The 15,511-nt window shown below is 52.0% G+C and overlaps 1 protein-coding gene across 1 annotated transcript in view; it reads left to right on the top strand.

Moving 5' to 3' along the window:
* Positions 1-15,511, top strand: part of TMEM63C (transmembrane protein 63C) — a 70,013-nt gene that overhangs the window by 38,183 nt on the left and 16,319 nt on the right. The window contains exons 6-13 of the mRNA XM_068559932.1: positions 3,264-3,301; positions 8,171-8,313; positions 9,718-9,766; positions 11,589-11,697; positions 13,119-13,192; positions 13,806-13,886; positions 13,999-14,122; positions 14,876-15,009. Of these exons, the coding sequence (XP_068416033.1) occupies positions 3,264-3,301; positions 8,171-8,313; positions 9,718-9,766; positions 11,589-11,697; positions 13,119-13,192; positions 13,806-13,886; positions 13,999-14,122; positions 14,876-15,009 (752 nt within the window). The remainder of the gene's footprint in view (positions 1-3,263; positions 3,302-8,170; positions 8,314-9,717; positions 9,767-11,588; positions 11,698-13,118; positions 13,193-13,805; positions 13,887-13,998; positions 14,123-14,875; positions 15,010-15,511) is intronic.

The following is a 15,511-nucleotide window of genomic DNA, read 5'->3' as shown; positions in this document are numbered from 1 at the left end:
TCCATTCAGGTGCACACGCCTTGCTCTTGCCCAGGCCCCTGGGCATGGCCAGTTCATTACGAAGTTGTGTTGCCTTTACCTTCCCAGTTTTGTTTCTCTCCACCTCTCCCACCATCCCCCAGTCCAGCCTCCATCAGTCTCTTGCTTGGAGGAGTGTGGTAGCTTCTAACTGATCTCTTTAGGTACACGTGTGCCCCCTACTCCATCCAGAGCGAGCTCCATGAACAGGGACACGTGGCTGTGTAAGTGTAAGCTTTCAGTGACTTCCTAATGCTCTTGGAGTCAGTTGCGGGTGCCTTGCCATGGTCTCATGGTTTGGCCTCTTGCCCACCTGTCCAGTCTCTCTTTCTCCTCCCAACTGCCCCACCCTCCACCACATTGGCCATCTTTTAGATCCTCAGAAGTGCCACCTCCTTCTCTCCCCAGGCCTTTCACCTGTTCTCCCCTCTCCCCCTTCCCCACTGGTTGCTCTCTGGCTAACACACCCAACCTTTGTTCAGATTTCAGCTCAAGTACCACTTCCCTGGGGATCCCTGCCCGCCTCCAAATCTGGGTCCAGATCTGTTGTTATACCCTCATGGAAAATGCATTCCTTTTCTTTTTAAGTTTTTTAAATAACGTATATTAGTTTTATTTTTTTTAAACATTTATTTATTTATTGGCTGCATCGGGTCTTAGTTGCGGCACACGGGATCTTTTGTTGCGGCGCGCGGGCTTCTCTCTAGTTGTGGCATGCAGGCTTAGCTGCCCCACGGCATGTGGGATCTTAGTTCCCTGACCAGGGATCAAACCGGCATCCTCTGCATTGCAAGATGGATTCTCAACCACTGGACCACCAGTGAAGTCCCTGCATTCCTTTTCTTCAGCGCTCTTAACCCAGTCTGTGATGATTCCTCATCTACACAGTTAATCTAGTGTGCCCACTTCCCCCGGTGAGAGCTATACTGGTCTTACTCGCCACTGTCCCAGCACCCGGTCCAGCCTGTCGTGTAATTAGTATCTGATATGTATTTGGTGGAAGTAAATTCTCATCCATTTTCATGCCTCCAAGAGACCTGGTCCCTTTACTTGCCAAGACCTGCCCCCGACAAGAGCGGGAGCCTCGGACAGGTTCACGTCCTGGAGGTTTCCTCTGTCGAATAAGGACAGTAACACCTACCTTGCAAGGCAATTCTCAGATTTATCTTTAGAAACATCACTTCAGCTTTGCGCGGTTTTTTTCTGTACAATGACATTTTATTTTAAAAATATCTAGAAGATAAATCATGATGGCAGCAGTGGGGTAGTCAAACAGAAGAGGGTAGAAATTAGACACGGAGGAAGAGTGCGGTGAGGTAGCTCCTGCAGGGCCCCAGGCAGATGGCGAGGCCTCAGCCAGGCTGAGTGGAGTGGGTGAAGTGAACAGGTCTCCTTATAGCACCCTGAGTAAGTCAGGGCAGATGTGGCGGGAGTGGGGAGGACGGAGCCACCGAGGTGGGTGCAGTGAAGTGACTGCTGTCACTCAGTCTTGTCAGCTGAGCTGGCTCCTGGGAGCCTGTGGCCATTTCCTCAGGGTGGGGAGAAGAGGGGAGATGTGTCTGATTCTCAGGCCCGCTGTTCAGCTGCTAAGTTTTCTGAATGGTTTATGCCTTTCAGAGGTACAATATATATGCAGGGAGTGTGTGTGTGTGTGTGTGTGTGTGTGTGCACGTGTGTGTGTGTGAGAGAGAGGGAGAGAGAAAGAGAGAATATGGGTCCATACCTGGTCACTCACACATCTGTGTCCATGTGCCTTTCATGGGTACATAGACCACACTTCTACTCACTACCTCTGCCCTCCCACTGATACTCCTCCACTCTGCATATCCACTAGGGCCCGTCAGCAAACCTGCTTGCTCCCTTAATGAATTGCATGTTGGCCCAGAGGTGGGAGGTGAGGAAAGACTCTCCATGTAGGGAAGGGGTGGCCAGACTCTCAGCCCAAGTCTTGTCTAGCAATTCACCCCCTCCCTGGGACTTTCCCAGTCGCCACTGCCACCATCATGCCATTTCCCGTCATCACTCTGCCTCATACCTGGGCTTTTATCCCTACCTTAGTTCCCTAGGATGTAGCTGGGGAAATGGTCCCCCCACAAGTGGCCATTCCTGATGGGCATTCCCACTGTCAACCCACCCAGCACAGGGAGGAGGCCTAGAAGGTAGACCTTACACCTAAGGGAGCAAGGAACTTCCTTCTGTTTCATGTTTGCCTGCCCCTCATTTCTTCCTTTTGGGAAGTATGCCTTCCCCAATCCATGCGGTCCTGGGGGGCTGTCAACTAAGTGGGCCTTCCTGGGTCGCTGATGTGCTCATGACCCAATCAAGAGCTGCAACCTTTTCCGAGGTTTCGCCAAACCCTCTGGGATCCCAGAAGGAAGCATGCACCAGGGTAACTTAATCAGCTGCCACATCTGGCAGCTTTTAGAGCTGTGGCCCTCTGCCTACCCTATGCATACAGTTCCCGAGCTGCCTGCCTCTCTAGCCCCTCCCAGCCCCCGGCTGAGGCCACCTTTTCCCACCACCCGGAAACTCCAGACAGCAAGACCCTGAGAGAAATGTATAATCGACAGGACCCTCAGATGCAGAAGAAGAAACCCAGCTCAAGTTAGCATTATAACAAAAGGGTGATGTGTGGCCTGAGTGCGGGGAAATCTAAGGGAAGCAGCTGCTTCAGGTACAGCTAGATCCAGGAAGTCCAGCATTGCTACCAGGATCCCCTCTGTGGTCCTCTCTCCTCTGAGCAGGCTTTTTATCTCAGACAAGCTCCTGCATGTGGCATCAAAGACTCACCAAGCCCCTCCAGGATGCCTGGTGTTGACCAAGTTGCAAGAACTCAGAGGAAGACCCTTCTCCCAACACCCATATCAATCCCCTTAAGAGCATTTTGCTTGGCCCCTCTTGGGTCACGTTCCTGTTGGTCAACTGACCACTGGTGGCAGACACCTTCTTGATGGACAGTCCACCAGGCCACATGCATAGGGGAGGGGCATTTCCCAGAAGGAAGCAACGAGGGACAGACAGAAAGCAATTGACGTCCACCCCAAAGTCCCTTCTCTCCCTCCAGTCTGAGGCCCACCCTCTAAGCCACCACTTGCTGTACCAGGATGCCCGACTTCTGAAAAGACATCTCCCTCAGCACCGATTCCAGTCCAGACCTTGCCGGGGGAGGGAGCCCCGGACACTGCCTCACTGCCTCAGATGCCCCAGCGCTGGGTTTTCTCACACTTTCTCTCCTTTTTCCCCAGGGCTTCTATTCCTGGTTTTTCAACACCATCACCATGAAGTAAGTGCCTGAGCTTCCTGAGCCTTATCTGGGGGAGGGTGGGGACAGGGTCTCCTGCCCTGCAGGACCAGGCCTTGGGCCTAAATTCTGTGCCCCAACGTCCACTCCCCACTCCCCCTGCCCACCGCAGCCCGGCCCTGGCAGAGGACGCCTTCCGGCGTTCCGTTGGTGAAATGGGAACTGGACGCTGCCCACAGCCCATTTTCCCTCTGCCACAGTTCTCAGGAAAGACCCCTCTCACATGCCTGTAAAAATGCTTTTATGAAGGCCACACGAGGAAAAAGAAATCCTTCCCGGGTACTCTTTGCTTTACTTCTGTGAACATCATTCCTCATATTTGCCTAGATGGAAAAAACAAAAACCACCAGGCAGAAGGGCAGGCTTCCCCTCCCAGCCTCCATGCCCATTACGGAGGGACAGCCCCTGGCCCACCGCACCTTCTGGATCTCTTTAGTGTGAGACCCCACTTGGCAAGGCTAGAGACCCCGAGTCACCTGTCATCTCCTGATGGCCTCATACCAGCCAGATGCCTCCGCAGAGCGGACACCTGTCAGAGCTCCATGCCTCCACTGCGTGTGTGGACACACATGCACACACACGTGCATACACACTTACATGTGTGCACACAGCTCTGTCTCCACCTCAGAGCGCTGTATGTTCCTGGGCTCTCCCTAAATATCCCCCATCTGGCCTGCCCTGCCTGTCCTTCCAACCCCTCCTCCAGGGTCCATCCTTGCCTGGTGATGCCTGCCTTAGGGTGCAGCCTCAGTGCTCCCCAGAGGCCGCCTGCGCCAGGGGCCTGCCTGGACCTGCACATCTGCTTCTTGGCCAAGGCCCTTAGGGCTTCTTCCTTCATGTACCTCCATGCCCACACCATTCAAGGGCCTTGCTGGGAGCATTCAGACATTGCCGCAAGATCCCATCCACCCGCATGAGCTACACCAGGGCACCTCTCTTTCCCCAGACCTGTTGAAGGGCCTGGGACCCTTTGGGGGCACAAGATACCATGACTAGGCCTTGGGAATCCAGAGCTGGGCTTGGGACCAGCAGCCTCTGGGGTGTGAGCCCCAGCTCCACTGGTGGAGGACTCCCCATGGCCTTGGCCTCTCGTCTTCGTTCCTCATTCACCAGAGTCCCGAGGAAGTGATACAGCTAGTTTGTGCGTGGGTGGGAATCTTAGCCACATGTTGGGGGAGTGGAAGGGGGACTTTTATTTCTTGGCACCTTCTCTGGTTTTGCTTTGTTAATATTTAAAACATGCACAAGCTTGGATAAATACATTTTTATTAAGAGAAACCTATACCTCCAGTCTCTCATGCCCCTCTTCATGACCGCCCTTTCCTGCAGAAGCCAGAGTCTCGGCACACAAAGCCCACTCAGTCTAGTTAGAAAAACATGGGTTAACAAGACCCACTACACATAATTGATAATGGGGAGAGCATAATTGCTGTGCAAAGGGCATTTGGGAGAGCGAGAAATTAATTCCAATTTGGGGGTTCAGAAGAAGCATAGTTTTGAGCGAGGCCTTGAGGAATGGGAAGAATTTTGACTGTTGTGATGTGGAGGGCCCATCAGAAATTAAGGACTGCATGAGCAAAGGTTTGGGGCAGAGATAGGCAGGGAGTGTCCAGAAATGGTAAATCTTCTGGTGTGGCTAGAAGCAAGAGTACATAGCAAGAGAGGGGATGAAAGCTTGGGCCAGAAGGATCAGCTGGGATCTTGACTACCATACCGAGAATCTTGGCTTTTGATTTAGAGGCAGCAGGGAGCCAGTGACTACTTTTGAGCAGGACACTCAGGTGATGTCTGTTTGTAGGCAGGGGCATGAGGGGTCAATGGCAGTAGGAAGAGTCCAAAGGCAACGCGAGCAGCTAAGAAGGTTTTTCCAGTGTCCAGGTGAGAGGTGGTGGCGACCAGGGAAACAACGCGGAGGAGCCATGGGGAGGGAGATGATGGGGCAACAACAGTCAATGCGTTGTTGTTTCCACCTGGCTTCCACCCGGTTAGGAAAGAGGGAGAAATCGAGGTCTGGTTTCTGGGGAGGGTAATAATACCACCAGTTGGGAGATGAGGAGATATGATGAGTTGGGAAATTAATGACATAGGGCCAGGGTGAGCATGTGAGTTGACCGGCAAGCTGTTGAAAAACAGGATTAAAGTTTAGGAGAAAGGTCGGAGCTAGAGATTTAGGCTTGGGAGATGGGTGCACAGAGGTCGTCATAGTTGAAGTCATGGGAGCAGATGGGACACCCAAGGGAAAGGGCCCAAGGGAGAGATGGTTGGGACAAGAGGAAAAGGTGGCAACCTCCAGGGCACGGGCTCACTGAAGCCAGGCAGGCGCGAGGTCCAGACAGGGTGTGGTCTGCAGCCTCTAGTCCTACAAGGTTGAGTAGAATGAGCGCTCAGCAGAGGATGTCGACTTTGGAGATTTGAGTCTCCACTGGGAGGGCAGTTCCAGGACGAGGAGATGTCCAAGAAGTAGAGGCAGAGAATGGAAGCCACCTTTTTCAAGAGGTGGGTGGGAGCAGGGAAGGAAGGATATTGGATGGAACTTGAAGGGAAACTGGTGAAGGAGTGGATGCTTAAGGAGCTTCTTGGGGTTTTTTTTTTAAGAGTAGCAAGTGAGCACTTGAACCTGGCTGTAGTTGAAAGGGAAGAAGTGTGGGCGTCTGTAGAGACAGATGGATGTTAATTTAAAGATGAGACAGGTAGAGCAAGTCTCCAGCAAGAGGTAGAGGAGAGGAAGCGATTAGAGCAGAGATGAGAATTAATTGTGAGTAGGAGAAAGAGTGATGCCTGGAATGTCATGGGGCCGGCACTTTAAAGAGTGGTGGGAAGAGAACAGAATTGAGTAGAGGAATATGTATAGGCAGACTCAAAAACTCAGGCTTCCCTCAGAACTGTAAGATAGGCTGCTGGGTATAACCTGCGCTTCCGGTGCAGATGGAGCAATGGGCCCAGTGGGGAGGCGGGAATTGTCAGCCCAGAAAAGAGATTCTTGTGTTCTTCGTCCCATCCAGCCCTCTGTTCCCTCCACCTGGTTGGAGGCTCTCACCTTGCCTCGGGCACGCTGTTTCTATCAGGTGAGCAGATCTTGGCACCCCAAGCCTGCAAGGGGACATTCCCCCGTTCTCCCTTCTCACCAGTTCTCATCCACCCCATTCTTGGGATTTAATTCTCAAGTCCAAGGCAGGAAGTATTTTAACTGCTTGAAGTTAAAAAAAGGTTGAGAGCTCTAAATAATTACCTAAATGGTGATATTGAAAGCCTTGAAGATATGCTCTTTGTAATATTGTTGAAAAATAAATCTGAATCCTGGACTGAATGCTAGAAGTTACATACAACCTTCAAGTCTGATCAGAGGGCAAAGGTGAGTAAACTATGGCACATCCACCAAAGGCGGGGGCGTGCAGCTTGGAGCTGGGTGTGAAGCAGTAATCCACAAACAGAGGCTATTGTCACCATTATTATTGGGCAGCCATAAAAATATTTAGACAAAATGTAAAATGGTCAGAAAAGACTTAAGATTAAATGCTAAGCAAAAGAGCAATCCATCAAATGCTGTTTATACTACAGTCACAAGTTAAACCAGCAATACAATAAGAAACTAAAGGAAATTGGCCAAAATGATTAATAACCATTATCTTAGGTTTGATGAGATTGTAGGTGAATGATTTTCTTCTTTTGTGTTTTCCAAAGTTTCTATAATAAGCATGTATTGCTTTAAAATTTTTTAATTGAAGTATAGCACACGTACAGAAAAGTGCACAAAAAATGTGTCCAGCTCAGTCATCACAAGCAAAGCCTATACAAGCACCATCCTGATAAAGAATTAGAACATTGCCAAGACCCCAGAAGCCCTCCTCCTTCTCCCTCCCAATCTCCTATCACCTCCCACCTCTCCAAAGGTAACCAGTATCCTGACTTCTAACTCTGTAGTTCAATATTGCCTACTTTTGAACTTTGTGTATGAAATGATATGGTATGTATTGTTTGTGCCTGGCATCTTTCACTCAACGTTGCGTTTGTGGGGTTCAGCTATGGTCATTCATTTTTATCTCTGTATGGTATTTCATTACATACATATAATGTGATATATATAGCTCACTATATATATATTTCACTACATATATATTTCAATTCTTGTGTCCATTCTACCTTTGATAGACAATTAGGTTGTTTCCAGTTTGGGACTGTTACAAATAATGCGTCTGTTACATTCTTTTACATGTCCCTTGGTGCCCATGTGCATGTATTTCTGTTGGGTATAAACCTAGGAGTGGAATTGCTAGGTCATAGGGTATACTTATAGTCAACTTCTGTAGATAATGTCAACTCTTATCCAAAGCTGTGTGCCAGAGTAAGTACCCATGAGTGTGAGAGAGCTCCCGGCATCCCACACCCTCGCCAGCACTTTCTCACCAACACTTTCCTCAACGACTTTCCAACTTTGGCCAGTCTGGCAGTGTGGAGTGATACCTCATTGGGCTTTAAGTACCACTTTTTAATTTAAGGAACAACTTTTTGAAAAATAGGATGAATCCTGTTATCACTAATGGTTTATTCAGTGCCTATGCTATAGTGAGCACTCAAAATGTTTGAAGAAGCAATAAAAGAGGAAATAAATGCCTGATTTAAGAGGGCTCCTGGATTCCCAGGAGTGTATCTGTAGCCTCTATCTTTGATACGCCTGTGAAATTCAGTGAAATACATTTCAGGCATGACAAGTTTTGAGAAGGGTGATATTTCTAAAGATAAAAACTCGGGGGTGGGGTGGTCATCTTCTCTCCCTTTCCTCTGTCTACCTCCGACTTCAGTTGTAGCCACGCTGGCTCCTGAGCAATGTCCTTGTCTCTGTGTCTCTTCCAGGAACGAAGATCTGATTAGCAAGTGTGGAGACGATGCCCGTATCTACATCATGTTCCAGTATCATCTCATCGTCTTTGTGCTTATCCTCTGCATCCCCTCCTTGGGCATCATTTTGCCCATCAACTACACTGGAAATGTTCTGGGTAGGCAGAGCTCAGCAGGTCCCGGGCCCGGCTCACTAGACCTAAGAGGCAGCCCAGTAGGCAGGACAGAGCTTGGGTCTTGAGCGTCTAGGAATCTAAATTTTAATTGCACTTCTCAAAATTAGTTATGTGACCTTAGGCAACCCACGCTTCAGTTCTCTCACATGGAAACCAGAGATGATACCTCTTTTGGTATAAATTTGGCCCAGGGCCTGGCACACAGAAGGCAGATAGTAGTAATTCAGTCTAAAACTGAATGTTTATTACCCCACACTGCACCTGTCCAGGTGTTCCTGGAGGCCTTGTTATGACATGTGACCCACTGCAAAGATCTCTGGACCTGATCTCTCTCTGTACCCACTCTGATGGACACAGCATGCAGAATTTCTCATAGGGAATCTATCCACACTCCTTATAACAGGGTAAATTTTCACACAATAATGTGGTGGGTGAGGGCTTGGGCTTCAAAGACAGAAAAATCATGGTTCCCCAACTTTTACCCACATCTGCTTCCCAAAAAATTATTTCATCTTACACAGTGTCCTCAGGCCTCAGTTTCCTCAACTGTCATAGGGATTGAGAGACAATGCGTGTCAAGTGGTTGGCACAGTGCCTGATAGTGGGCACTGTGAATTACAGCCAGGGTTTCACTAGGAAATGCAAACATAGAGCTGTGTGAGGGCCATACAACTAGGTGGTACAGGATAGCACCTTAAATGCCCAGGTGGCAGCCAGGTGTACCCTGATTGCTCAGGTTTCCACCTATTTCTCCTCGGCCAGAGGTAGACCTCAGTTACTTCAAGGTAACACCCATTTCTCATGCTACCAAATACCACCACCAGAGTAAATAACTACTGAGCCCTGCCTTCCCAGATTCTCATCCTAAGAGCTAGTGTGTTGGCAATGATAGTATGATAGTATGGCAATGATAGTATGATTTCATAAAACTTGGAGATGTCTAAACCAGCACACTAATACACTCAGCCAGAAGGATTTACTCTGTTAGAATGAGGCAGCAATGCATTTTCAGAAGTTCTGGGTTTTGTGATTGTTGCCAGTGGTAACAGTGTTGCTAATTTCATCATTCCGCTCATGGTGGGGCTGCCGGGTCCCTCCCACAAGCATTCACCGATGTCTGCCCTGAGTCAGTCATGCTCTGGGGTTGCCGCACCAACGCTCGGTCTCACTTCACAGCCGAGGAGCCCCAGTCAGCAGTCCCAGGGAGGAGAGGAGGCCTCTGCTGGGGTTGTTTGGAAGCTGGGGACAAGCTCTGGGGAACTAGAAGGAAGACCAGGACGTAGGCAAGCATCTCTAGACCCTGGGCACTCACTCAGGAACCCTGAAGTCTGGCACCCAACCAGTCAAGGTGCCAGGCTTGAGGTCAGCAACTTTCTTCTCTTTCAGACTGGAATAGTCACTTTGGTCGGACCACCATTGTCAATGTCTCCACAGAGTAGGTACCTGATCCTCTTACCTCCCATTCTACTGGCTTGGGGGTGGGGTGGGTGTTAGCGTGGAGAGATGGTCCAATGCGTGGGTCCAAAACATGAGCACCACTCTGCTGATAAGAAAGGCCTGGTTTCCTTGGGAACCCAGGTTCCAAGTGGGATGCCAGAAGTTGCATCCTCTCGGTGGGGAAGTATTCTTGGTGCCTCAGTGTCCCCATCTCTGTAATGGATGGAACTACCTAAACCGGTCACTCCTGAAGATTTGGAAAGATGGTCCTATTTGCTTAGTATGTCCAGCTCCCAACAGGATTACTGTAGTAAGCAGAGGTTTAAGGTATTGCTTCCCTGCCCACAAAATAGTTCAGGTCAACCCTCATATAACCGAGTGAAGCCCAGACCTGATTGCCACAGCAGCGAGACTAAGGAACCACAGGAGCTGGGTTCATGCCCCGGCTTTGCCATTAGCCGGCCCTGGGTCTGGGGCAGTGCACCCTCCCCCTCTGAGCTTCATCCCTAGTCCATGGTGGGGGAAGAGCTGTTGGACATGACCTCTAAGCCCCCTCCAGCCCTCATGGTCCAGGAACCTGTGGATTTTAACATCAGCCAACCCAGTTGGTGGCCAGATCAATCTGTACTGAGCCAGATGTGGCCCTGCTGGTCCAGGCTGAGATATCAGCCCCGCCTAGGTCTCATGGCCAGGCTTGGCCTACTTCCTGACAAAGCTGAAGCAGCATTTCCGGCAGGTGTGAGTGGGGTTTGCACACTCCTGCCCCACCTCCCCTTGCCCCACCCCTGATCCTCTGCCCCTGCACCCCTGCAAACTTCATCAAATTCCAAATCCATCAAAGTCCAAACTCAGCAGAATGGTTGGGCACCCTCTCGCCTCCACCTTCAACCAACTCTTTCCCGGGTACTGGCAACACCAGAGCAGAGCTTACCAGCCTCTCCCAGGCCGGCCACTGTTGTAAGTGTGGCACCTACAACTTCCCAACAAGAAGTGAATTTTAATAGGGCAGCAAAGAGCCTTCAACGTTTGTAAATCCATACTGGCAGAGAGCTGGAATGTCCCTTAGGGACCGTGTCACCTTGCCCCCTCTGAGAACACTGAGGAGAGAAACATGTAACTAGATGGGGACGGTTAGGTGAAATGCCAGCACAGAGACAGTGATGAGGAGATATTTTGAAGCAAGGCAGCCTTTCTCTCCTCCAACTGCACCAAATAAGGCAGGCCCTATTTCTGAGCAGTCATCCTGGCTGGATGCCTTGGGACAGCATCATGTGAGCACAGAGCCCAAGGGCCAGCACTCGTCCTACCCCAGGGAGGCGGGCCGAATCTGCAGGCCCACCTTCCTCCAGGCCTGCGTGTGACCCCGGAGTCCCTTACCACAGAGGCTGGGTGGCCCCTCCTGTTGTCCTCACGGTCGGCGGGGGCGGCCTGAGCCACAGCCGCTGGCAGCACGACACGGCGTGAAGAGTGTAAGTGCTTCTGCAGCTCTGGGCTCACCTCCTGGCACTGCCACAGCTAGGAGTGACCTCGAGCAGTCACTCTAGCCCTTGTTTCCCTACGAGTAAAATGAAGACATTCACAGTACCACCTTCATGAGGTACAAGAGTCTAGTGAGAAAATGTACACAAAGCATCTAGTCCCACCCTGGGCCTGGCATATAGTAAACACTCAATGTTAGCCTCTATTAGTTAGAGTGGACATACCCTTCTCCATTCCCTTCCAAGGTGCCTGAGTGTCTGGAGGCACCAGAGGGTGGCCCTGGGGAGACCGTGTGGGGTGGAAGTTGGGGTCTCACGCCTCCTGTGTCTTGTTCTTGGCAGGAGTAAGTTCCTGTGGCTGCACAGCTTCTTCGCTTTCTTATACTTTGTCACCAACTTCCTCTTCATGACTCATCACTGCTTAGGGTTTGTGCCCAAGAAGAGCTACAAGGTGAGTAAGTGAAAAGAGCTACTAGAACAACACCCTCTCGGCTAGAGGCTCTCCCCAGCTGGACACCATCCCACGCCCATACTTCAGAGGCATCCTAGCTTGGTGTGTTCTGCACACCTGGGGGAGGGGGCGGTCTCACCTGAGTAGGGCAAGCCTCCTCTGCTCATCCCTGGGAATCGTCACCTGGCACATCTGTCTGGGCTGTTAAACCACTAATACACTTCCAAACCAGTTGGTAAATAGCTGCTCCCAGGTGCCTCCTCCCCCTTGCACCCCTGCTGCCCTGGACCCTCTCCAAGGACCCCTGGACCTCCCCACCATCAGAAAACTAAAGGCTTAACTAAGCCCTGAACCTGCGGGGGGCCTCCATCCTCAGCGGCCAGTGCCCCCTGCTGACCCTCTGGGTAGATATTTTGACCACTTTGCCCACTCTTGCTGTGCCCAAGCTCCTTGCCCTTCTACCATCTCCCTGAGGTCAGAGACCCCATGTCCTGCCCCGGTGTTGTCCCCACTGTCTTGGTTTGTGTTTCCCCCATCCTACCTCCCAAGCAGACCCTGAGACAGGGATTTGAGTAACATTCACTTGTTTGGGAGGTGATCCCAGGAAGGACCACTAGGTGGGTAGGGTCTTCTGCAGGGGAAGATGGCAGATAAAAGCGAGATCAGCTCCTTCAAGCTGTCCATCCTAAAGGACAGATTCACTTTACCCCACCCCAGAATGCAAATGCACATACCCCTGAAGGGTAATCCCGAATGTTTCAGCCTGCCAGTCATGGAGGCTTGGGCACCCCTGACCAGTCTGGACTCGGCCACTTCAGCTTTCCTTCTTGCCACCAGAAGCTTCTGCCCAGACTCCCCTCTCTTGCAGCACAGTTTACCAGACTGTCGCCTTGAGGCGATGGCTCAGGAAGACATTTCCCACTCACAGAATAAAATGTGGACTTTGAGGGGCTTCCACATTCCCTCCCCAGAGTCTAGCTCACCTCCTAACTCCCCTGCACAGTCTGATGAGAGGGACGACCCAGCGAGGTGGGACGTCACATCGAGCAGCGGAGGTGCAGGGAGACCATAAATCAGCAAGAGACCATGAGCAGCCCTTGCAGGGCATGGAGCTGTGGTCCTTCCCCAGGTCCTGTCTGCAGCCTCTGGCTCTTCCTCCCTCGATCACAGCCGTCTAAGGCAAGGGGTCCACGGGGGGCACAGAGATTAACAGAGGTGTAGCTTCCCTGGCTGCAGCTTCCCACGGCCTGCTGACCTCAGGGACACAGGCTGGGGAAGCTGACACTTGGCTTACCCAGCAAGGAGGCGGCCTGATGGGAGTAGAAGACCTACTCCAGGTGGTTCTGGGCCACCTGAAGACCCAGACTCCAGGAGTCCTGTGTGAGCACAGGCTTCTTTCTCTATTGACCTTCCCCACCTAGGTCACAAGGACACTAATGATCACCTATGTCCCCACGGACATCCAAGACCCAGAAATCATCATTAAGCATTTTCAGTAAGTGGGTCGGGTGGGCTGAGGCATGGATTGCCTCCTCCTGGTAACCCTGCCTGGGTCCTCATGTGGGTAGTGATGCACCGGATGGTGGAGTGGGGCTGTGGCTCACCCTAGATTCAGCTCAGGATCAACCTTTCAGAATGGGGGAGGCCCTGGTTGGGGCCAGAGCAGGGTTTCTGAAGTCAGGGAATTTCTGCATGGCATGGGTGTGATGGGGGATGCTAGTTTTCCTTTCCCTTGTACCTCCAACTGTGGAGCCCAGGGAGCTGCCAGACCGCAGTTATCTAGAGCAGGTCATCTTGAGGCAACTTTTGTGACCCGAGTTCCTAGCCACAGGAGCTAATTATCTCTCCATGAGCAGCAATTTCCAGCTCTGCTCCCTGGCCCTGTTCTGTGTCATCTGGGAAAGATGTGGCAACTCTCAGATTAACAGGGATCAACCCTGATGTTCAGCCTTAGGAGCAAGGGGTGGATTCTACCATCCAAGCACCAGGAACCATGGGTAGCTGAGGCCCCTAGCCCTGTAGGCTGTAGCTCTGGGTAGGGGGTGGGGGGGGAGGGGGGAGGTCCCCAGCCCTACAGAATGGCTCAACCTCCATGTTTGTGGCTTCAGTGAGGCCTATCCAGGGTGCGTAGTGACCAGAGTCCACTTCTGCTACGACGTCAGGACCCTGATTGACTTGGATGATCAGAGGTGAGGCTGTAGCGGGACCTGTCTGAATCTGGGGTGGGGAGAGAAGGAGAGGTTGTGGCTCTGCTGGCACCCTGACCACAAGATCCTTCTCCTGTTGCCCATTGGCTGACAGGCGCCATGCAATGCGGGGCCGGCTCTATTACACTGCCAAGGCCAAGAAGAAGGGGAAGGTGATGATCAAGATCCACCCCTGCTCCCGGCTGTGCTTCTGCAAGTGCTGGGTTTGCTTCAAAGAGGTAACTGGCAAGGGCATCGGGGGACACAGCGGAGGGGCTAGGGCACCGGGTCTCCAGGCTTTGTCCAGGGCTCTGGGCAGTGCCCCTTGCCCGCACCCTGGGGCCACAGACCTCATTCAGGTCTGCTCTGTGCTGCGGCACCTGGCTCCTGCTTTCCTTTCCACCCGTCCTATCTCCCTATTGAGAGGAGTCTTTCTTGGGGCCCCCTCCAGAGTGATCCAGGGAGGCTTGTTCTTGCCCCCTCCTGGGCTTGGATGGGAGGACCAGCGAGGACACCGCAGGCTGCTATAGGCTCCCAGGCCTCAGGCTTTCACTGAGCTAGGACAGGAATATTTGAAAGCAGTGGATTCAGTCTTATCGCCCAACCACCGTGGCTAGAAGGAGGTCTTGGCAGGACTGAACTCTAGCGAGTCCAGAAAAAGAATCATCCCCTTTCCTGAAAATGCTACAAACACATTCTGTCACTCCTCTGGGGACTACTCCGAGTCCAAAGGCACCCCCTTACCCCAGCGACGCCTCGCTTTCCCTAGATCTAAGAGCAGGGAGCTAATTTCAGAGTCATAGCCTCTTCCTCTTCTAGAGCTGGGATCTTGGAGCCCACCTGGGGTCCTGAGCTTTTTGCCAGGCTTCAAAGGGAGCCAGGGATGGAACCAAGACCTCGGGCCTGCCGCCTGAGTGGAGAGAGGGCTCACATCCAAGCGTGAGGCCTGGAACGCTGGCTGCTCCAGCTCTGAGGGCCACATCTCACCCCAGGTAGACGCAGAGCAATATTATAGTGAGCTGGAGGAGCAGCTGACTGATGAGTTCAACGCTGAGCTCGACCGCGTTCGGCTGAAGCGTCTGGACCTGATCTTTGTCACCTTCCAGGACTCCAGGATGACAAAGCAGTGAGTGCCAGGGCCAGCTGCTTGCTGTGCCCAGCCCAGCCCTGACAGTGGGCCTCTGCTTCTCTGAAACCATCCTCTTTCACCCCCATTCCAGCCAAGGGGAGGAGGAGAGAGAGCCTCCCTCCAGTTTGCCATATTCTGCCCTCCCCTCGACCCCTCCATGCTCCTCATGGGCATGGCAGCCGCCATCTTGTTTTCTAGAGCATGGCGACATCCGTCTTCCCCCAGCTGCCAGGCTCAGCTTGTCTCCAGAGACGCCCAGGCCCTGGGCTCCTCACTCCCATATGTTCTTGCTTCAGCACAGAAGTGGTCAGAGTAGCTGTTGACCTCTTGGTTCCTCTTCCAGGCCTTGACAAGAATGGTACCCATTTCTCCCTCATTGCACATCACCCCTCCCCTCACCACGAGTGACAGAGGGTAGAGAAGCCCTGCTTGCCATTTCTCCTCTCCTGCTGCAAGCCTCCCCTAATTCATAGCCCTACCGCCTCCTCTCTCCTCCGCA

The sequence above is a fragment of the Eschrichtius robustus genome, chromosome 1 (assembly GCF_028021215.1).
Source record: "Eschrichtius robustus isolate mEscRob2 chromosome 1, mEscRob2.pri, whole genome shotgun sequence".
Taxonomy (NCBI): domain Eukaryota; kingdom Metazoa; phylum Chordata; class Mammalia; order Artiodactyla; family Eschrichtiidae; genus Eschrichtius; species Eschrichtius robustus.
Note: the sequence above shows the minus strand (reverse complement) of the source record. Positions and strands in the feature narration are given on the sequence as shown.